Here is a 22,105-nt window from a genome sequence, read left to right as displayed (position 1 = left end):
GGCTCAGCGGAAAGAGCCTGGGCTTGGGAGTCAGAGGTCATGGGTTCTAATCCCGGCTCTGCCGCTTGTCAGCTGGGTGCCCTTGGACAAGTCACTTCACTTCTCTGGGCCTCAGTTTCCTCATCTGTAAAATGGGGGTGAAGACTATGAGCCCCATGTGGGACAACCTGGTCACCTTGTATCCTACCCAGCGCTTACAACAGTGCTTCACACACAGTAAGTGCTTAACAAGTGCCATCATTATTATTATTAGTCAAAAGGACATGGCTTAGTGGAAAGAGTCCGGGCTTGGGAGTCAGAGGTCGTGGATTCTAATCCCGGCTCTGCCATTTCTCCGCTGTGTGACTTGGGGCAAGTCACTTCACTTCTCTGTGCCTCAGTTCCCTCATCTGTAAAATGAGGATGAAGACTGTGAGCCCCACCTGGGACAACCTGATTACCTTGTATCTCTACCAGTGCTTAGAGCAGTGCTTGGCACATAGTAAGCGCTTAACAAAAAAACCAAAAAACAAAAAACCTGGGCCTGAGAGTCAGAAGGACCTGAGTTCTAACCCTAGCGCTGACACTTGTCTTCTGGGTGACCTTGGGCAAGCCACTTCATCTCTTTATGCCTCAATTTCCTCATCTGTAAAATGAGGATGAAGACTGTGAGCCCCAGCTGGGACAACCCGATTACCTTGTTCCTCTACCAGCGCTTAGAACAGTGCTTGGCACATAGTAAGCACTTAACGTAAAAAAACAAAACCTGGGCCTGAAAGTCAGAAGGACCTGAGTTCTAACCCTAGTGCTGACACTTGTCTTCTGGTGACCTTGGGCAAGCCACGTCACCTCTCTGTGCCTCAGTTTCCTCATCTGTAAAATGGGGATGAAGACTGTGAGCCCCATGGGAGACAGGGACTGCACCTCCTTGGTTGGCTTATATCTACAGTGCTCAGTACACTGCCTGGCACATAGTTAAGTGCTTCACAAAGACCAGAAAAAACGTCATAAAGGGCGGGCCGTATCTACTGACACTATAACTTCAAAGCCTCTTGCAGTGAAGAAGGGATAAAGGGGCATTTGGGGGAGTCCTCCTTTGAATTTTGAAGGTAGAAAAGGCTTGGAGGACTGTGAAGATTGTCACGTGAACAATGGACGGGCAAAGCCTGACTAAAAACGACGGCCAACCCTCACACATGCGCAGTAACGTCTCCGGCGCGGCCGCGGCCCTTCAAGCCGGAGCCTCGTCCTGCGCCTGCGCACAGCTCTCCCGGCCGGCGCTTCTCCTGCCCTCCAAGCCCGAGCCCCTTCATGCGCCTGCGCACAGCTCTCCCGGCCGGCGCTTCTCCTGCCCTCCAAGCCGAGCCTCGTCCTGCGCATGCGCACAGCTCTCCCGGCCGGTGCTGCAAGCCCGAGCCTCGTCCTGCGCATGCGCACAGCTCTCCGGGCCGTCGCTTCCCCGGCCCTCCATTCATTCATTCATTCATTCATATTTATTGAGCACTTACTAGGTGCAGAGCACTGTACTAAGCGCTTGGAATGTACAATTCGGCGATAGAGAGGGACAGTCCCTAACCAACAACGGGCTCACAGCCTAAACGGGGGAGACAAACAATAAAACAAGTAGGCTGGCATCAATATCATCAAGATGAATAGAATCATAGAGATATGCACATCATTAACAAAATAAATAGAATAAATAATATTTGCAAAGATGCCCACAAGTGCTGTGGGGAGGAGAAGCAGAGGGAAAGGGAGGGCTTCGGTCTGGGAAGGCCTCTTGGAGGAGGCGCCAAACCCGCACCTCGTCATGCGCCTGCGCGCAGCTCTCAGGGCTGGCGCTTCTCCTGCCCTCCAAGCCCGCGCCTCGTCATGCGCCTGCGCGCAGCTCTCCCGGCCGGCGCTTCTCCGGCCCTCCTAGCCGGAGTCCCATTATGCGCCTGCGCACAGCTCTCAGAGCCGGTGCTTGCCCTCCAAGCCGGAGCCTCGTTCTGCGCCTGCGCACCGCTCTCCCGTTCGGCGCTTCTCCGGCCCTCCTAGACCGAGCCTCGTCCTGCGCCTGCGCACAGCTCTCCCGGCCGGAGCCCCCTCAGGCGCCTGCGCGTAGCCCTCCCGGCCGGGCCCGTTATGCGCTTGCGCGTCAGGGACGGGAAGCCGGAAGGGACAGAAAAGTGTCAGTTCGCTATGGGCCTGTTCGGGAAGAGCCAGGAGAAGCCTCCCAAAGAGCTGGTAATGGCGGCGGCCCGGGCTTCCCCCTCTCTTTCCTCAGGCCCTGGACCTCCTCACTATTAATTATCCTCATGAGGGGGTTTGTGAGGCGCTTACTACGGTGCCAGACCCTGTGCTAAGCGCTGGGGTGGGGGACGCCCCAATCTCCCCTTGCCCCTTCACCGTTAGAAGCCCCCCCAGCCCTCCATTCATTCCGTCCTATTGATGGAGCCCCCGCTGGGTGCACAGCACTGTTCTAAGAGCTGGGGAGAGGCCCATGCAGCAACTTGGAAGTGCATAATAATAATGTTGGTATTTGTTAAGCCCTTACTATGTGCAGAGCACTGTTCTAAGCGCTGGGGAGAGGACCATGCAGCAACTTGGAAGTGCATAATAATAATATTGGTATTTGTTAAGCCCTTACTATGTGCAGAGCACTGTTCTAAGCGCTGGGGAGAGGACCATGCAGCAACTTGGAAGTGCATAGTAATAATGTTGGTATTTGTTAAGCGCTTCCTATGTGCAGAGCACTGTTCTAAGCGCTGGGGAGAGGACCATGCAGCAACTTGAAAGTGCATAATAATAATATTGGTATTTGTTAAGCCCTTACTATGTGCAGAGCACTGTTCTAAGCGCTGGGGACAGGACCATGCAGCAACTTGAAAGTGCATAATAATAATGGTATTTGTTAAGCACTTACTATGTGCAGAGCACTGTTCTAAGCGCTGGGGAGAGGACCATGCAGCAACTTGGAAGTGCATAGTAATAATGTTGGTACTTGTTAAGCGCTTACTATGTGCAGAGCACTGTTCTAAGCGCTGGGGAGAGGCCCATGCAGCAACTTGGAAGTGCATAATAATAATGTTGGTATTTGTTAAGCGCTTCCTATGTGCAGAGCACTGTTCTAAGCGCTGGGGAGAGGCCAATGCAGCAACTTTGGAAGTGCATAATAATAATGTTGGTATTTGTTAAGTGCTTACTATGTGCAGAGCACTGTTCTAAGCACTGGGGAGAGGACCATGTGGCAACCTGGAAGTACATAATAATAATAATGTTGGTATCTGTTAAGCGCTTACTATGTGCAGAGCACTGTTCTAAGCGCTTAGGAGAGCACCATTCGGCATCCTGGAAGTGCATAGTAATAATGTTGGTATTAGTTAAGCGCTTATTATGTGCAGAGCACTGTTCTAAGCGCTGGGGACAGGACCATTTGGCAACCTGAAAGTGCATCATAATAATATATTACTGGTATCTGTTAAGCGCTTACCATGGGCAGAACACTGTTCTAAGCGCTGGGGAGAGGACCATTCGGCAACCTGCAAGTGCATAATAATGTTGGTATTAGTTAAGCGCTTATTATGTGCAGAGCACTGTTCTAAGCGCTTAGGAGAGGACCATTCGGCAACCTGGAAGTGTATTATAATAATGTTAGTATTGGTTAAGCGCTTACTATGTGCAGAGCACTGTTCTAAGCGTGGGGGGAGATCCAGGGTCATCAGGTTGTACCACGTGATGGTCCCAGTCTTCATCCCCATTTTCCAGATGAGGTCACTGAGGTTCAGAGAAGTGAAGTGACTTGCCCACAGATGCACAGCTGACAAGTGGCAGAGCCAGGATTCAAACCCATGACCTCTGACTCCCAAGCCCCGACTCTTTCCACTGAGCCACGCTGCTTTTGTTCAGCCCAACAGAAGTGGCTCGTCCATGATCCTGGGCAACGAGTGACCTGCGATCCATCAGAGCGATTTGCTTTTCACTCATTCAGTCCTATTTATTGAGCGCTTCCTGGGTGCGGAGCACTGGACTGAGCTCTTGGGAGAGTGCAGTTCGGCCACAGATAGAAACAGTCCCTGCCCAACAATGGGCTAGAAGGGAGGAGACTGACAGCAAAGCCAAACAAGTAGAGAGTACAGAATAATCACATTTCAGTTTGGGAATGAGGCATCTCATCACTTCCCTGCACCACTTGATTTATTCATGCATTGAATTATATTTATTGAGCGCTTACTGTGTGCAGAGCACTGTACTAAAAGCTTGGGAAAGCACAATACAACAGTAAACAGATTTGGCATTTGAATACTCACCATTTCCCGTAGTGCTTAAGTATATATTTTACAAGTCCTATTATTTAACCTCTGACTCCTGTACATTTCTCCCTTGAGGGTAGAGATTCATTCATTCAGTAGTATTCATTGAGCGCTTACTATGTGCAGAGCACTGTACTAAGCGCTTGGAATGGACAATTCGGCAACAGATAAAGACAGTCCCTGCCCATTGATGGGCTTACAGTCTAATCGGGGGGGGACAGACAAAAACAATAGCAATAAATAGAATCAAGGGGATGTACATCTTATTAAAACAATAGCAATAAATAGCATCAAGGGGATGGACATCTCATTAACGAAATAAATAAGGTAATAAATCATGTCTGTTAACTCTCTTGCACTCAGCCAAGTGCTTAATACAGTGCTCTGCACACAGGCTCTCATTAAATACTATTGAGTATTTTAAAGATGACATTGTTGACGTTTTGCTTAGTGTGTGTGTGCGATTGTATAGACCACTATGTGACTAACAGACTATTTCTCAGCGCTAACATTTGAAGGCAGTCAATCACTTTGCAGCTCTAGATGGTGTTGACATGGCTACTGTTAGCCAAGTCTGAGGTTGGTTTTTTGTTTTTGTTTTCTTGATGGTATGTATTAAGTACTTATTATGTGCCAGGCACTGTACTAAGTTCTGGGGTAGATAGAGTCCATGTACCACAGGAGGCTTAATCCCTTTTTACGGAAGAGGTAACAGACGCAGAGAAGTTGTGATTTCTGTTGTATATTCCTGAGGCTTAGTACAGTGCTCTCCACATAGTAAGCGCCCAATAAATACCATTGATTGACTTGCCCAAGGTCACACAGCAGGCAAGGAGCTGGGATTAATTCTGTTACACTCAAACAAGTGTTTAGTACAGTGTTCCCTATGCACTAGGCTCTCAGATACAAATAACTTGTTTGAAATATTTAAAGATGGCATTGACATTTTGTTTATATGATCTTAGGGATGATAATAACTGGTATTAAGTGATTACTATATCCCAGGGACTGTACTAAACGCTGGGGTGAATACAAGCAAATTGAGCTGGGCACAATCCCTGTCCCACGTGGGGCTCACAGTCTCAATAACCATTTTACAGATGAGGTGACTGAGGCACATAGACGGGAAGTGACTTGCCCAGGGTCACACAGCAGACAAGTGACAGAGCCGGGATTAGAACCCATGACCTTCTGACTCCCAGGCCCGAGCTCTGTCCGCACCACGCTGCCTCTCCCATGTCCCTTTGTCTTCCTAGAATGAAGAGTTCTGAAATTTTTGAGTCTATCCTCTTAAATAATTTTTCTGTCCCTCTAATATTCTTGATTATCCTCCTTTTTACCTTCTCCAGATTTAGAGAAGTACAGGCCAGGCCAAAAGCAGAAAAGAGTGGAAGAAACTTGGATCTCTGTTCTTTGGGGTGTTTTTTTTCCTGACTCCCTATCTTTATTCATTCAATAGTATTTATTGAGCGCTTACTATGTGCAGAGCACTGTACTAAGCGCTTGGAATGTACAAGTTGGCAATAGAGACAGTCCCTGCCGTTTGATGGGCTTACAGTCTAATCGGGGGAGACAGGCAGACAAGAACAGTGGCAATAAATAGAGTCAAGGGGAAGACCATCTCATAAAAACAATGGCAAATAAATAGAATCAGGGTGATGTACATCTCATTAAACAAAATAAAATAAATAGGGTGATGAAGATATATACAGTTGAGCAGACGAGTACAGTATCTTTAATCCTGCTATAGGGAGCGGGGTTGTATTGAATGTCAATTCAAGGATGGTAGATTTAATTGACTGAACCCTGTCCTGCAATTTTTGGCTAGAATATGGAATACAAAGGGTACCGATAATCTGTTCAGGAAGCTGAATGCGAATTCAGGAAACAGTGAAGTCGTAAACAGAGTTTGATGTTAACACTTCTCTGAGCTCTTTATTGTTTTACTTCATTGACTACTAGCCCTCTGAAAAACTCCCTTATCTGACTGTTGTGGTTTTCTGTTTCTTTGACTGTGGTTTCATAATGCAGATTCTTACCTGGACAGGAGTGTGAGAGTGGAAGCTTTCAAGTCTATAGCGTTTACTGAGGGCTTACTGTGTGCAGAGTACTATGCTGAACGCTTCAGAGCACAGTAGAGTAAGTAGTATAATGATCCTTGTCCTTAAGGAGTTTAGGTGGTGCAGAAGGGCTGAAGTGAAAGTTGGGAACGGGAAGGGAGGGAGATTAATCGGGGAAGGCCTCCGAGAGGAGGTAGCCCCTTCTAGATTGTAAGATCGTTGTGGGCGGGGAATGTTTCTACCGACTCTGTTATATTATACTCTGCCAAGCACTCAGTACAGTGCTCTGCACACAGTAAGCTCTCAATCCGATTGCTTGAGATGTGACTTCTGAAGGATTTTGATGATGGGGAGGTCTGTGGTCTCTTGGATAAAGGGGGTAAGGCTGTCCCCAGCATGAAGGGAAGATGTTAGCAAGAGATATCCCGCCTCCTATTGAAATCTATCCCTTTTCCCCCCGCGCCTCTGCACCGTATTGAAATACCTGTCTCCTCCCTTCTTCCTTCCCTGACCATGGTCCTCAGCTGTGCACTTTCCAATGACCCCTTCCCCACTGCTTTTAAACCTGCTCACGTCTCTCCTGTCCTAAAAAAAAAAAAAAAAAACCACCTCTCTTGTCCTCTCCGCTCCCTCCAGTCATTGCCCCATCTCCCTCCTCCCATTCCTCTCCAAACTTCTCCAGTCTGTACGTGCCACCTCCACTTCCTCTCCTCCAATTCTCTCCTCGACCTTCCTCCAATCTGGCTTCCGCCCCCTTCACTCCACTGAAACTTCCCTCTACTAAGTCACCAGTGTCCTTCTCGCCAAATCTGACAGCTTCAGCTCCATCCATCCTAGACCTCTTGGCTGTCTTCAACACCGTGGTCCACCCCCTTTTCCTTGAAAAACTGTCTAACCTTGGCTTCACGGACACTGTCCTCTCCTGGTTCTCCTGTTTCTCTGGTCAGTGCTCAGTCTTTTTTGCAGGCCCTTCCTCTGCCTCCCGTATATCTTAATAACATCTTCCCTCCTGCCTGGAACAGTCTCGCCCTCATATCCAAGAGATCGTAGCTCTTCCCACCATCAGAGTCCTTCAGAAATCACATCTCTAACTGTGGGAGCTCCCCAGGCTAAGAATTGGGTCCCCTTCTATTCTCTTCTAACCCAATCCCAAAGATAATTTATTCCCTCCCAAGGCTTCAACTATCATGTCTATGAAGATGATTTCCAAATCTCTGTCTCCAGCCCTGATCTGTCTTGCTTCTCTGCAATCTCACATTTCCTCCTGCCTTTAGGACATCTCTACTTTTTTTTAAATGGTACTTCATTCAAAAATATTTACTGAGCGCTTACTGTGTGCAGAGCACTGCACTAAGCGCTTGAGAGAGTACGGTACAACAATAAACAGACACAATCCCTGCACACAGTGAGCTTGCAGTCTAGAGAGGGGGAGACAGACATTAATATAAATAAATAAATGCCAGATATAAGCATAAGCGCTGTGAGATCGGGAGAGGGGAAGAACAAAGGGAGCGAGTCAGGCCGACGCAGAAGGGAGTGGAAGAAGTGCTTAGCTATGTGTCAGGCATTCTCTTAAGTACTGGGGTATACACAAGCTAATCATTTTAGCCATAGCTCATGTTCCTCATGGGGCTCATAGTCTCGACCCCCATTTTTCCGTTATGTGAATAACAGAGAAATCAGGTGACTGACCCAAGATCACTCAGCAAACGAATGGCGGAGCCAGGATTAAAACCCAGGTCCTTCTGACTCCCAGATCCGTGCTGTATCCTCTCCACCAACACCTCACTTTTGACACATCCAAAACAGAACTCCTCATCTTCCCACCCGAATCCCATCCTCCCCCGGACTCTCCTATCCCTGTAGACAGCACCACCATCTCCCTGTCTCACAAGCCCATAACCCTGGCATTATCCTCAACTCATCTTTTTTCAACCCACACGTTCAGTCTGTCATGAAATCCTGTCATTTCTACCCTCACAACATTGCTAAAATTCATCCTTCTCCATCCATGCTGGGCCAAGCACTCATCGCATTCTGCCTCTACTACTCTGCTTCCTCGTGGACCGCCCTGCCTCCTGTCTGTCTCCTCTCCAGTCCATACGTCACTCTGCTGCCCGGATCGTTTTTCTAAAAAAATGTTCCAAGTCCACATCTCCCCACTCCTCAAGAACCTTCAGTGGTTGCCCACCTACCGCCGCGTCAAACAGAAACTCCTTACCATCGATCAGCCTGCCCCCTCTGCATATCCCTGCTAAACTCCTATTGCAACCCAGTCCGCACACTCTGCTCCTCCCTCCGCACACCAGCCTACTCAGTGTACTTTGATGTCATCTATCTTTCTATCCCTTCCCCTGTCCTTCCGACCCGTCTACATCCAACAGTCTGCCTCTCTCCCTGTCTTCAAAATCCTCCTCAAATCACATCTCCAAGAAGCCTTTCCAGACAAGCTTCTTTATTTCCCCTTTTATTTCTACCTTGACTCTACACTTAGCTGTGTACCCCTTAAGCACTCACCTCAGGTCCACAATAATTCTTCTACTCTACTAATTCCCCGTCCCTAATTTATCTTAAAGTCTCTCTCCCCCTCTAGACTGTAATCTCCTTGTGGGCAGGGATCATGTCTGCCAACTATGTTGTATTCTTCCAAATGCTTTGCACAGTGCTGTCTGCCCACAGTAAGCGCGCCATAAATACTGTCGGTCGATCGTCAAGGGATCAATATAGCATGGTCCTTGCTCTCTTGCATGACTTTGTAGGCAGGTACTTCCAGAGCACCCACAGTGTCCCTAGAAAAGCGAAGCAAACTTTTAATAGGCAGAGTTTAGCACCCCAAAGGGAGTGAGGAGATGACTCTGTACTTTGTAGGTTTAGATGTTTAATATAGTGTGATAACCATGGCCCTTCTTAATGAAGTGGGACTATCAAACGTGTTCTAAGGACCAGTCTTGTAATGTTGGGATTTTTAGGTATGCTCATTACATTTGACTTTGATTTATTTTACTCTGCATTTCTATGGAGCGTTTAAAGAATGGTTGAAGTTAGTGTGAGAGGAGTTTTGGCTGGAAGCTCACATACAAAAAAGGGAAGTTTACCTATGGCTAGTATTGTCTTTGGTGTCAAAGAATATTGTTACCGGCTACACATCGATAAATTCATTTTTTAACAAAAGTCACAGGTGTTAACCTATCTCACTGGATGTTTTTTTTTCCAGGTCAATGAGTGGTCCCTGAAGATAAGAAAAGAAATGAGAGTGATTGACAGGCAGATAAGAGGTAAATATCCTTGAACATTCACCAGTTCCTCAGTAAGCGGTGTAAAGATTCATTTTCTCTCCATAGAACTAAAAATCTATAACCGTAGAGTTCTAGAGAACCTTTATTCTATTAATTATACAAAATTGCGACTATATAATTGACTTAATTTTTCTTCTGTATTCTGTGATGGCTGTGGGAAAATTGGAGAAATAATAATTCATGCCAACTGGGTTTTGAATAACTGGTGAAAGAGGAAGATTTATCCTTGTGATTTCAATGGAATGAAGGCAGCTTTAGAGAATTCAAATGAAAGACTTTAACCGTGCTTCGGAATAAAGAATACAGTTTAATTTGCGGAAGCCAAATTGCTCTGTGGTGCCGTTCTAAATCACGGACAGTCTGCCCAAAACACAGGTCGCCATTTAAAAATGTGAAGATGATTTCCACGGTAATGTTAAGCAGTCATGTATTCGTATAATATGAACTAAATAAAACCGACTAAAAATGAAATGTTTAGAGAAACTAATTATGGCAGGGCTCAAATCAGGCTATTTCTTCTAGGATTTTGGAAGGAGGAGCAGCTTGTATTTTTAGGCTCTGGTACCTCTCCTGGAGTTATAGAGCAAGAGAAGGAATTGGGAAATGTGACCAAGATTGAAGAGAGATGTTATAGACTTTTTTAAAAGCACAGTGAGAAAAGCAGAGAGAATTTTGTGATTCTTAGGTGGGAAAGAAAACAGGTGTAACCCACAGTACAACTGTAATATGCTCCTTCAGAACGTGGCTGCATCATGAACAGTGGTGTCGTGGGTTATGTGTTCCCCTAGTCTTAGGTGTTATTAATTGGAACGTTTTCTAGCCTCTGCAGAAATAACATGAAATGCATCTGCATGCTCATTGTCGTATTTACCCAGCACTTACTGTGCGCAGAGCACTGTACTAAGCGCTTGGGAGACACAACAAACAGACACATTCCCTGCCCACAATGAGTTTATAGTCTAGAGGGGGGTGGAGACAAACATGAATACAAATAAATAAAATTATAGGTATGTACATAAGTGTTGTGAGGCCGGGAGGGGAGAAGGGCAAAGGGAACATCAGGGCGGCACAGAAGGGATGGGAAATGAGGAAACGTGAGCTTAGTCTAGGAAGGCCTCTTGGAGGACATGTGCCTTCAATAAGGCTTTGAAGGGGAAGAGAGGAATCGTCTGTCAGATTTGAGGAGGGAGGGGCCAGAGACAGGATGTGGGCGAGGGGTTGGTGGCGAGATAGGTGAGATTGAGGCAAAGCAAGAAGGTTAGCACCAGAGGAGCGATGTGTGCGGGCTGGGTTGTAGGAGGGAGGCAAGGTGAGGTAGGAGGGGTGCAAGGTGGACTGCTTTAAAGCCAATGCTGGGGAGTTTTTGTTTGATGTGGAGGCGGATGGGCAACTACTGGAGTTTTTGGAGGAGCGGGGTGACATATCTTGAACGTTTCTGTGGAAAAACGATCCTGGCAGCAGAGTGAAGTATGGACTGGAGTGGGGAGAGACAGGAGACTGGGAGGTGAGCAAGGAGGCTGATGCGGTAATCCAGGTGGGATAGGATGAGTGAATGGATTAATGTGGTAGCATTTTGGATGGAGAGGAAAACGTGGATTTTAACGATGTTGTGAAGATGGTACTGAGAGGATTAAGTGGTGGATTGAATATGTGAGTTGAATGTCAGAGAGGAGTCAAGGCTATTGCCAAGGTTATGGGTTTGTGAGGAAGGAAGGATGGTGGTGACGCCGACAGTGATGGGAAAGGCAGGCGGAGGACAGGGTTTGGGTGGGAAGATTAAGGAATTCTGTTTTGGACATGTTAAGTTTGCGGTGATAGGAAGAAATCCAGGGAGCGAGATCTTGAAGGCAGGAGGAGCCTGGAGAGAGACGATGGCTGGTGATGTAGATTTGGGAATTGTCCGCATAGAGGTGGTAGTTGAAGCTGTGGGTGCGAATGAGTTCTCCAAGGGAGTGAGTGCAGATGGAGAATAGAAGGGGACCCAGAACTGAACAGTTAGGGGGTGGAAGGCAGAGGAGGAACCCACGAAGGAGACTGAGAATGAACGGCCAGAAAGGTAAGAGGAGAACCAGGAGAGGACAGAGTCAGTGAAGCCTAAAGCCTCACCAAGCTATTATTTACTTTTTAAAGTAATTCAAAGCACAATCTCACAGTATTAAATGAGTTGCAGTCTTTGCAGAAAGCTTGCTCTGCTTCTGAAGCAACTTTTTAATATTAATGAAAAATGTGTTGGGAGAGCCCCCGATCCCTACCTGGGACCTGTTCAGAAGGCATCTTTGCCTTCTGATTGAGCTTTCCTTCGACAGTGAGGACTTTTAAACTTCCTCAGTGGAGGAATTGTTCCCCAGTGGGACACTCCAGCTTCCAGGAAAAGGGGAGACCTGAAAGGGTAAAGAAACAAAGCTGAATGAGAAGCTCAGTCTCTTCATAAATCTGGGGTAGATGCAAGATGAGCCAGATTGGACACAGTCCCTAATCCCATGTAGTTTTCAGTGAAGCAGGGTGGCTCAGTGGAAAAAGCCCGGGCTTGGAAGTCAGAGGACCTGGGTTCTAATGCTGGCTCCGCCACTTGTCTGCTGTGTGACCTTGGGCAAGCCACTTAACTTCTCTGTGCCTCCATTACCTCATCTGTAAAAATGGGGATGAAGACTGTGAGCCCCTCATGGAACAACCTGATTACCTTTTATCTACCCTAGCGCTTAGAACAGTCCTTGACATATAGCAAGCACCTAACAAATACTGTGATTATTAACAACAGCTTTTGTCCTTTTTTTTGTAAATTAGAAGTAGAAGTAAAGTAGAAGGCTATCCTCCTGAACATCCCTGCACACCTTTTGAACTCCATTCTTCAGTTATTTTGAAAAGTTCACATGCTTTCTTGAAAATCAACAGAAGGCTATCCAAAAGCCTTAGTCAGAGGTGGAGCAATGAAGAGATTGAGCCCCATGTGGGGCAGGGACCATGCCCAAACTGATTAACTTCTTTATACCTCAGTGCTTACAACAGTGCTCGGCACATAGCAAGTGCTTAGCAAGTATCATTATTATTATTATTATCCAAAAGCAGACTAGACTTGGGGTGAGGGGAAAGGGCTGATATTTTAATCAGATTTAGTCAGACTTTTGTACTGCGCATCGATTCTCTACTGCTTTTAGTTTAGAGGAAAGAACCTAGCTTTCCATGGGAGTTCAGGGAGAGGTGGGAGAAGTGGAGGAGGGAGGAAATTGATTTTCCGGCAGTGACTGAGTACAGCGTCAGTGCCCCGACGGGGAGGCAGATTTTGGCGTAGTGGATAGAACAAGGGCCTGAGAGTTGGAAGGTCATAGGTTCTAATTCCGGCTCCACCAACTGCTGTGTGGTCTTGGGCAAGCCACTTCACTTCTCTGTGCCTCAATTACCTCATCTGTAAAGAAGGGATGAAGACTGGGAGCCCTGTGCAGGACAGGGACTGTGTCCAACCCGCTTTGCCTGCATCCACCCCAGTGCTTAGTACAGTGCCTGGCACACAGTAAGTGCTTAACAAATACCATAATTATTATTATTACTAGGGGTTATACCTGTTTTACTAGATCAGAGCTAGATAAGCAAAATTTGAGTACGCAGGGACATTAGAAATCTCCGGTTCTTGGGGTCTGGACATTTGTTGATTTCTTTCTTCAGGATTTCTGAACAGCCCCTTTGGCCCATGTTCTTGGCACACGCTCAGGAGCATATGGTCTCTCACCTTCCCCAAACCACAAATACATACAGTCCAAGTTCTCTCTGGAAGCGGTGGCTTCTTGCTTTCTGACCCTGCCTGGCTGTTTTCTTGGGAGATCTGATTGCTGAGAGATTATGCGAAGCATTTCTATTGAAAGTTGTGACTTTTCCCTCCGCTCAGTCTCTTTCTCAGAAAAAGTATTTTACGTTGTTGAAACCTTTACAGGTAAGAGACAATTTAGGCAGGTCACATTAAAATGAGACAAAAAGTGGGTTCTGATCCCGGCTCTGCCATTTGCCTGTGTGACCTTGGACAAGTCACTTCACTTCTCTCTGCCTCAGGTACACCGTCCGTAAAATGGGGATTGAGACTGTGAGCCCTATGTGGGACAGGGACTGTATCCATCCCGATTATCTCATATCTGCCCGGGAGCTCAGTACAGTGCCCGGCACATAGCGCTTAACAAAAACCATTAAAAAAACCCCAAAAACCAAGTGTGGTGGGTTTAGTTAAGATGTTCTGAACCCAGAATTTTGGCGGAACTGAATTGCTAAAGGTGATGCTTGTGAAACACAAGTCAAAAGAGAAACCAGCAAGTCTAATAAGAAGAAAAGGCTGTTGAGGCGATGGATGTCCTTCTACCATCTATTCTTCTTACATGTCTGAGGCGCTGAAGCTGTGGATAACCAAAATTAATAAAAAGCAAAAATATTAATGTGATTTAGTATTATGTAAGATCTTTGTGGTCAGGGATTGTGTCTACCAACTCTACTGTATTGCATCCTCCCAAGCGCTCAGTGCAGTGCTCTGCATACAGAAAGTGCTCAGTAAATACCATTGATTGTTACTGAGCACCCACTGTATTCAGGGCATTGAGAGAGCATGCCGTAAGTGTAGAAGATGTGGTCTATGCCCTTGAGATGTTCACAGTCTGATAGCATAGAGATAGCAAATAACAGTGCCCTTCATCTGCTGTGGAATTGGCCCAAATAGAGTGATTTGTTGATTAAGGAAATGTGTATGTTACTTTCCAGAGGAGTCAATTTAAACAGAAATGATTGAGGCGAGTTGTTTGAATGATGAATGTCAAAACTAAGAAGATTGGATTTGGAAAAAATCATTCTTTTGAGAAAGGAAAGGACGATCTAAAAGCGAGCTATTCGAAACAACCGACAGAACTGCAAACATTATAAATTACCTTTCCAGGCGTGGAGAAACCTGGAGACACCAGAAATAAAGGAAAAAGACACAGAATTGGTAAATTGGAAATATGAAACGGTGTCCCAGATCAGGCACTTGAGACAAACAAAAGCTGGCCAAGAAACCTACTACTGCATCCTACAGAGCACCCACACGAAAAGTTTAGAAATAGAAAGCCCAGTTTTTTTGGCTTAAATGTGTTCCTTGGTACTGAAGTAAATTGCGCACTTGCGGTTGAACGTTAAATCAACTCCTAAAGACCCACTGAGGGATTGTTGGGGACATTGAAACAGTGACTCTACAGTCTAATCATCAGTGTCCTCAATAGCCCCCAGTAATCTAAAATCAATTCATCAATCAATGTTATTTATTGAGCACTTACTGTGGGCAGAACACTGTACTGAGCACTTGGGAGAGTGCAATACAGTAAGGTTGTAAGCTCTCAAGGAGCTTAGAGTCTAATGGGGAAGATGGATATCAGAGTAAATTACAGAAAGGGGAAATGTCAGACACGAGGGCTGTGGGGTTGGAGTGAGTATCCAGGTGTTTAAGGGCTACAGAAAGGAGGAGGAATAGGATGGGGAAATGAGGTGTTAGGGAAGGCCTCTTGGCGACAAAAAGATATTAGTAGGGCTTTGAAGATGCAGAGAGTAGTGGTGTGTTGGGAGGGGAGGGAGATCCAGGCCAGAGAGTGGATTTGGGCAGGGGGTGAGAAGGGCAAGGTCGAGGCACAGTGAGGTGGTTGGCATTAGAAGAGCAAAGCGTATGGGCTGGACTGCAGTAGATTAGTGAGGAGAGGCAGGAGGGGGAGAACCGATCGAGTTAATTCTCATCCCAAAGTGCCTAACCTACAATTAGAGAGCAAATTTGGGCACCGGGAAAGTTGAGCTCAAGTTATTTTTATAGAACCTGAATGGTAGAATTGGAAAGGCACCAACCGAAGCAATGTAACTCAAGTGTTTGGACAGACTAGCCAATAATGTCTCAGGGTTTATCAGAACTGCCGTAACTAAGTGATCCTAAATGGATTGAAGCAACTAAAGGTTTTTTTTTTTTTTCCATTTTAACCTTTTCCTCAGTGGTATTGAAAAATTTGATGTGTGTCATCTGTGGAACGACTAGCCCTAAATCAAGACTAGTGGGAAGTAAGGAAAGTAAATTGTTGAAGTGAAAGCACCAAAGTAGGAACTGGTGGTTCGATCAGTCGTATTTATCAAGCACTTACTATGTGCAGAGCACTGTACTGAGCGCTTGGAAGAGCACCGTAAAACAGAATTAGCAGACATGTTCCTTGCCTATAAAGAGCATATAGTCCAGAGGATTTGTTCCCCTGCGAATTTGCAAGCCCAGGTGGAATTTACCCTGGGAAATAATTAGTGATAACAAAGGGCCAGAAATCAGAGGAGGAAAATTGGAAAATAGCATTAGAAGAATTGACTAACTTGAATTTATTAACCAACGAGGTTACACCCTTCAGAACTCAGAGAAACATCGACTGGGTGAGGGATCGGAAAGTGGATTATTATCTTGATTTTTGTGAAAGGCATTTTGGGAGCGCATGGTCGTTGGCGTGGGTACGCTTATCTTCTCCCTGGTTGTGAGTGATGCATATCGCCGGAATAGACGATTCCGCAAGTGCGGGACTTCACAGCTTTCACACTGGTTGGGGCCAACTGGAGAAGCGGCACGGCCTAGTGGATCGAGCCCGGGCTTGAGAGTCAGAGGACCTGGGTTCTAATCCCAGCTCTGCCATTTGTCTGCTGTGCATCTGTAGGCAAGTCACTTTGCTTCTCTGGGCCGCAGTGACCTCATCTGTAAAATGGGGATTAAAACTGTGAGCCCCATGTGAGATAGGGACTGTGTCTAACCCAATTAGCTGGTGTCTAGCCCAGCACTTTGAATGGTACCTGTCACAAAGTAACAATTACCACAATTATTAAATAAGCATTTGCGTTAGGCTTTTGGCAAATAGGTTTATGTCTGTCTCCCCTGCTGACAGCCAGTTCCTTATGAGCGAAGAACACTTCACTTTTTCGTTTGTCCTTCTCAACGTTTTATATCTTGCAAGGGCCCAGCAGGTAGTCAATAATAATACTTCTCCTATTACTGTTTTCTACTTAAGAAGAGTCGAAGAAACTGGATTTTCTTGTGAGCAGAGAAATGGATCGATTGATGGTATTTATTGAGCGCTTATGGTGTGTGCGCTGTACTAAGCATTCAGGAGTGTCCAATACAACAGAGTGGGTAGACATATTCCCTGCCCACAATGAGCTCCGCATTTAGTCGATTCTTACTGGGATGGATTATTTAGTTTACCTCATCTCTCTCTTGCTCTCCTTTTAATCATTGAATTGCTTCTTAGCTTGCCCATCGGTAAACGTGGAAATAATAGTATTTATTAATCACTTACTGTATGTGTATAGCACTGTACTGAGCTCTGAGAGAGGCAGTTTGGGTAGAAATCAGATCCAGTCCCTGGACTTCAAGGGGCTCCCCATCTAAATCTATAAGGCAGGGAGAGGGGACTGGTGACAGAAAGGAAAGGAGGAATCAAAAAGTAATGTGATATAAAAGACTAGTTTGAAAATGCACGGAATAAAATAAAAAGGAGGAGGAACAGAATTTCTGGCTTCTCATAGTTTAGAGTCTAAGGATCACTGCGGCAGTCACTAGGACCTATAAATCAGCAGCCGCCAGAACCTCTCTAGTGTTTTAAAGGTGCGCTGCAACTGCTTTTTTTCCCTCTCTGCCATGGGGGATACCAGGTAGTATGGGATGGAGACACCAGGATGACTCTGGGAAAAAATGGGGACATTCCCAGCAAGGTCTTATTGCTGCCCAGCAGAGAGGACACTATAGGGAAGGGAAAATAAGTGGGGTAAAAAAGTCAATATTCAATTCAGGCCATTTGTAACTAATGAAAAGATAGGTTGGACGATTTGGTTTGGGAAGGAGTTGAAACCATTAGCCAAAATGAGTTCAGGGATTATCTGTGCTGTCCATGACCATAAAGAATGTAATGTTGAAGGCAGCTCTGTCCTCAGCTAAATTGCCGCTCCATTTTGTGACCTGTTAAGCGAAAGATACTGAAAAATCTTCCTCCTTTAGCCTAGCAAATAGCAGAACGATATGTTCCTTCTACACACCAGAGAAGTTCAAGAGAAACCCTAATTCCCACTCTGGTGAAGAATCGATGATCCTATACAAATTTGGTTGCAGAATTTGAATTCTGAATTGCTGGGACAATGTACCATTTGTCCTTAACTGCCAAAGTGAAGCATAAGCATGTCTTTTTACCTCAGTAAATTAGACAGCTTTGACAAAGAGATATTTGAAAGTTTGTCATTGTTATCAGGGACCCTTGAATTTTCCCGATGGGCAATCTACAAATCTACCACTTATTTATTTTTCTGTGGTACTTGTATTGAGCTTGTGGTGCTGGCGGGATCTCCACGAAGAGATGAACTGGAGGCAGTAGAGATGAGATTGCTGGTGGCATGAGATTTGCCTTGTAGAATCAGTTCTCAAGCATAACAATTATAAATGCTGAGAGGCTAGCATATCATCACCATATTGCATATCTGCAATTCATTGTGTAAATAAAATGAACTTTTTTTTTGCAAATGCGCCATATTGTATAGGTATTTTTTCCGACTGGTAGTATTCTTTTTAAAGTAGGAGAAGCATTAAGTGCTTACCGTATGCAGCACACTATACTGTTTTGTACTGTTTGCAAGTACAGAATTGAAGGGATTAACAGAGCAGATCCAGAATCGGGTTCTAATCCCAGCTTGGCCACTTGTCTGCTGTATGTGACCCTGGGCAAGTCACCGCACTTCTCTGTGGCTCGGTTTCCTCATCTGTAAAAAGGAGATTAAATCCTACCCCCTCTATTTAGACTGAGAGCTCCATATGGAACAAGGGACTGTGTCCAATTTAAATACCCTGAATCTACCCTAGGGCTTAGTACAATGCTTGGCACATAGTAAGCACTTGAATACCATAATAATAATAATTATTATTTACTCCAGCCCTAAACTCAATTAGGAACTCACATAGTTCTCCCTTCTGCTTTGACTGTGAGTCCCATGTGGGACAGGGACTGTGTCCAACTTGAATATCTTCTATGTACCCCAGCACTTAGTACAGTGCTTGGAACACAGAAAGCTCTTAACAAATACTGTAATAATAATTAGTATTTACTCTAGCCCTAAGCTCAGTTAAGAACTCAAATCGTTCTCCCTCCTTCTAAGACTGAGCTCCATGTGGGACGGGTACTGTCTCCATCCTGATTACCTTTTTTCTACCTCAGTGCTCAGAACAGTGTTTGACACATAGTAAGCGCTTAAGAAATGTCATAATAATAAAATAGGGACCACAGCAAACAAGTGTTGCTGTCTTTCATCTCCGGGCAGTGCTGAATCTGTATGTGACTTCCTAAATATTTTGGAAAGTGAAGCCTAACCTCCCCTCTTGGGTTGGTGCTCTGGGACAATTTTTAGTTTTTCTTAAGGAAGAAATGTAGGAGGGAAGGGTAAGAGTTGCATTTTATGACTAACCTAACCTTTTTCTAAAGATCACTAAAATAGTGGGTTTGGGGGATTTTTTTTTGCTAAGATTACCAGACGCCGCTTTTATGGTGTTCTAACTTGGGAGTGCTATCTTTTTAGCGGTGACACTTCCAAAACAAAACAAAAAGTACAGAGCTCTAGCCACCTTTCAGAGAGAATTTATTTGCTTTAAAGAAAATAGCCTGCGATCCACTCCAAGTCCAACAGTAGGTTGTTCGCTTTTGATTATAAGAACTCTGAATCTTTTAAATAGATGGCGTTAACTCTGATGGATGAGGGCGTGGGCTCCGGACAAGAGAATTGAGCCATTCGATCCGCCACCAAATCCTGTCTGTTGTACCTTCACGACAAATCCGCCCTTTTCTCTCCATCCAAACTGCTACTGCGCTGCTCTATGCACTCATCCTATCCCTATTTGACTATTGCATCTGCCTCCTCGCTGACCTCCCTGCTTTCTATCTCTTCCCTCTGCAATGTCCGGATCATTTTTCTAGAAAAACGTTCATTCCACACTTTCCCTGCTCCTCCACAACCTCCAGTGGTTGCCCGTCCACCTCTTGACCATTGGCTTTAAAGCACTCGACCAATTCGCCCCCTCTTACCTCGCTGATTTTCTACTAACACAGCCCGCACGTTTTGCTCCTCTAAAGCCAACCTACTCGCCGTTCTCCATCCTCTCTGTTTCGTCGCTGCCTCGGCTCTGGAACTCCCTCGCCCTTCATATCCGACAGACCACCAGTTGTCCCACCTTCAAAGCCCCCCTAAAGTAATCTCGCCAAGAGGCCTTTCCTAACTCCACATTTCACCTACTCGCCCCCAATTCTGTGTCGCCTAAGCAGTTGGGTGTGTACCCAAGAGAAGCAATGTGGCTTAGTGATACAGCACGGGCCTGGGACTCAGAAGGACCTGGGTTCTAATCCTGGCTCTGCCACAGGACTGCTGTGTGACCTTGGGCAAGTTACTGCACTTCTCTGGGCCTCAGGTACTTCATCTGTAAAATGGGGACTAAGCCTGTGAGCCCCATGTGAGACAGGAGCTGTGTCCAACCTGATTGATGTGTATCCACCCCAGTGCTTAGAACAGTGCTTGGCCCATAGAAAGCACTTAAGTGCCATAATAATAATAGTTATTACTAAGGGTAATCCTTAGTGGAAAAAGCACAGGCTTGGAATCAGGGGATGTGGGTTCTAATCCTGCTCCGCTACTTGTCTGCTTGAGACTTTGGGTAAGCCACTTCACTTCTCTTGACCTCAGTTCCCTCATCTATAAAATGGGGATTAAGACTGTGAGCCTCACACGAGGCAACCTGATTACCTTGTATATAACCCAGCGCTTAGTACAGTGCTTGGCAGATAGTAAGCACTTAACAAATACCATAATTGTTATTATTCACTCCACCCTCAGCCCTACAGTACTTATGTGCTTATTCTTACATATCCTTTTCCTCTATCTGTAATTTATTTTAATGCCTGTCTCCCCTTCTACACTGCTCACTCCTTGTGGGCAGGGAACGTATCTGCTAATTCCTTTGAACTGTACTCTTGTAAACACTCAGTACAGTGCTCTAAATATAGTAAGTGCTCAGTAAATAGCATTGATTACTTATATACTTATCCATACTTTTTATGGTATTTATTAAGCATTTACTGTTTGTCAAGCACTGTTCCAAGCACTGGGGTAGAGACAAGTTTATCAGGTTGGACACAGTCCCTCTCCCACATGGGGCTCACAGTTGCTGTAACTGAGGCCTAGAGAAGTGAAGTGACTTGCCCAAGGTCATTCCACATGGATGGTAGGATGGGCCTACTACGAATGCGTTCTAAACGTGGCTCGCGAGTCCAGGGTCATTCAGGGCTCCACCAGAAATTCCCTTTTCCTCTAAGGACTGACTCAGCATTGCCATCCGTTCAAAATGTCTTTGATTAAACATCAGGGTCCACGGCAACCTGAAACTGTAAAGTGGGTTTTGGGGTTTTTTTTTACTGTTAATCTTTTCACCCTCTCATGTAAATGTAGTGAATATGTAATATTTAAGAACCATTTTAATCTGTGCGCATCCGTCATCTGAAATCATACTCAAAAATCCGAGAAATGCAGAGCAAAAATGACCGGTGTTTTTAACCGCCAAAGATGAGAAAGCTTCAGAGAAATCCACTGATAAAATTTTTGCATGCAAGGGGAGATCGTTGAAGTCAAGGGAAGAAGATTGATGCTATTTCATCCTTTTATTCAGTCATCAGGGAATTGTCCTTCCTTTGGCTTAAAGTTATGTCTCAGCAGAAAATGGCAGCTGGCACGTCCCCAAACACTGAGCTCAGTTACTGTCGAACGCAAAACCTTTGAGAAATAAGAAATTCCAGTTAAAGTGGGGAGGAAATGATGGGAGTCGAAATCAGTTTTCTGGACTGACATTGATTTGGGACATTCCCCCATCACCAAAAAAGTTAAGATCATAGTGGTCCACTTCATGGGGGTGATGGGAGCCATTGGGAAGCAGCATGGCCTGGTGGAGAGAGCACGGACCTGGGCGTCAGAGGACCTGGGTTCTAATCTCAGTTCCACCTCTTGTCTGCTGCATAACCGTGGGCAAGCCATTTCACGTTTCTGGGTGCCTCGGTTGCCTCATCTGTAAAATAAAGATTAACACTGTGAGCCTCATGTGGAACATGGACTGTGTCCAACCTGATTAGCTTGTATCTACCCCAGCACTTCAACCAAAACAAAATAGTACAGTGCCTGGCAAATAGTAAGCACTTAACAAATACAAATCCAGGTGCTGTACTAAGCACCAGGGTAGATTCAACATAGATTGGACACAATCCATGTCCCATAGGGTCTCACAGTCTTACAGATGAGATAACTGAGGCACAGAGATGTGAAATGACTTGCCCAAGACATGCAGCAGATAAATGGTGGAGCCAGGCCCAGGTCCTTCCAACTCCCGAGCCTAGACGCTTTCCCCTAGGCCAGGCTTAATGTATCTTTGTAAAACCTGAAACACCAT

At 45.5% G+C, this 22,105-nt stretch overlaps 1 protein-coding gene across 2 annotated transcripts in view; it reads left to right on the top strand.

The window, feature by feature from the left end:
* The first annotated feature begins 2,099 nt into the window (after positions 1 to 2,099).
* CHMP3 (charged multivesicular body protein 3) overlaps positions 2,100 to 22,105 on the top strand; it is a 33,573-nt gene continuing 13,567 nt past the window's right edge. Inside the window, exons 1-2 of one of the 2 annotated variants that reach the window (XM_029083009.2) lie at positions 2,100 to 2,208; positions 9,549 to 9,609. In XM_029083009.2, coding sequence (XP_028938842.1) covers positions 2,107 to 2,208; positions 9,549 to 9,609 — 163 coding nt within the window. In that variant the 5' untranslated portion in view covers positions 2,100 to 2,106. Of the gene's footprint in view, positions 2,209 to 6,317; positions 6,414 to 9,548; positions 9,610 to 22,105 lie in introns of those variants that run through there. The other variant, XM_029083010.1, reaches the window with a different exon arrangement.

This window comes from Ornithorhynchus anatinus, chromosome 18 (assembly GCF_004115215.2).
Source record: "Ornithorhynchus anatinus isolate Pmale09 chromosome 18, mOrnAna1.pri.v4, whole genome shotgun sequence".
NCBI classification, from domain to species: domain Eukaryota; kingdom Metazoa; phylum Chordata; class Mammalia; order Monotremata; family Ornithorhynchidae; genus Ornithorhynchus; species Ornithorhynchus anatinus.
The sequence above is the reverse complement of the archived record's forward strand: the minus strand, read 5'-3'. Positions and strand labels throughout refer to the sequence as shown.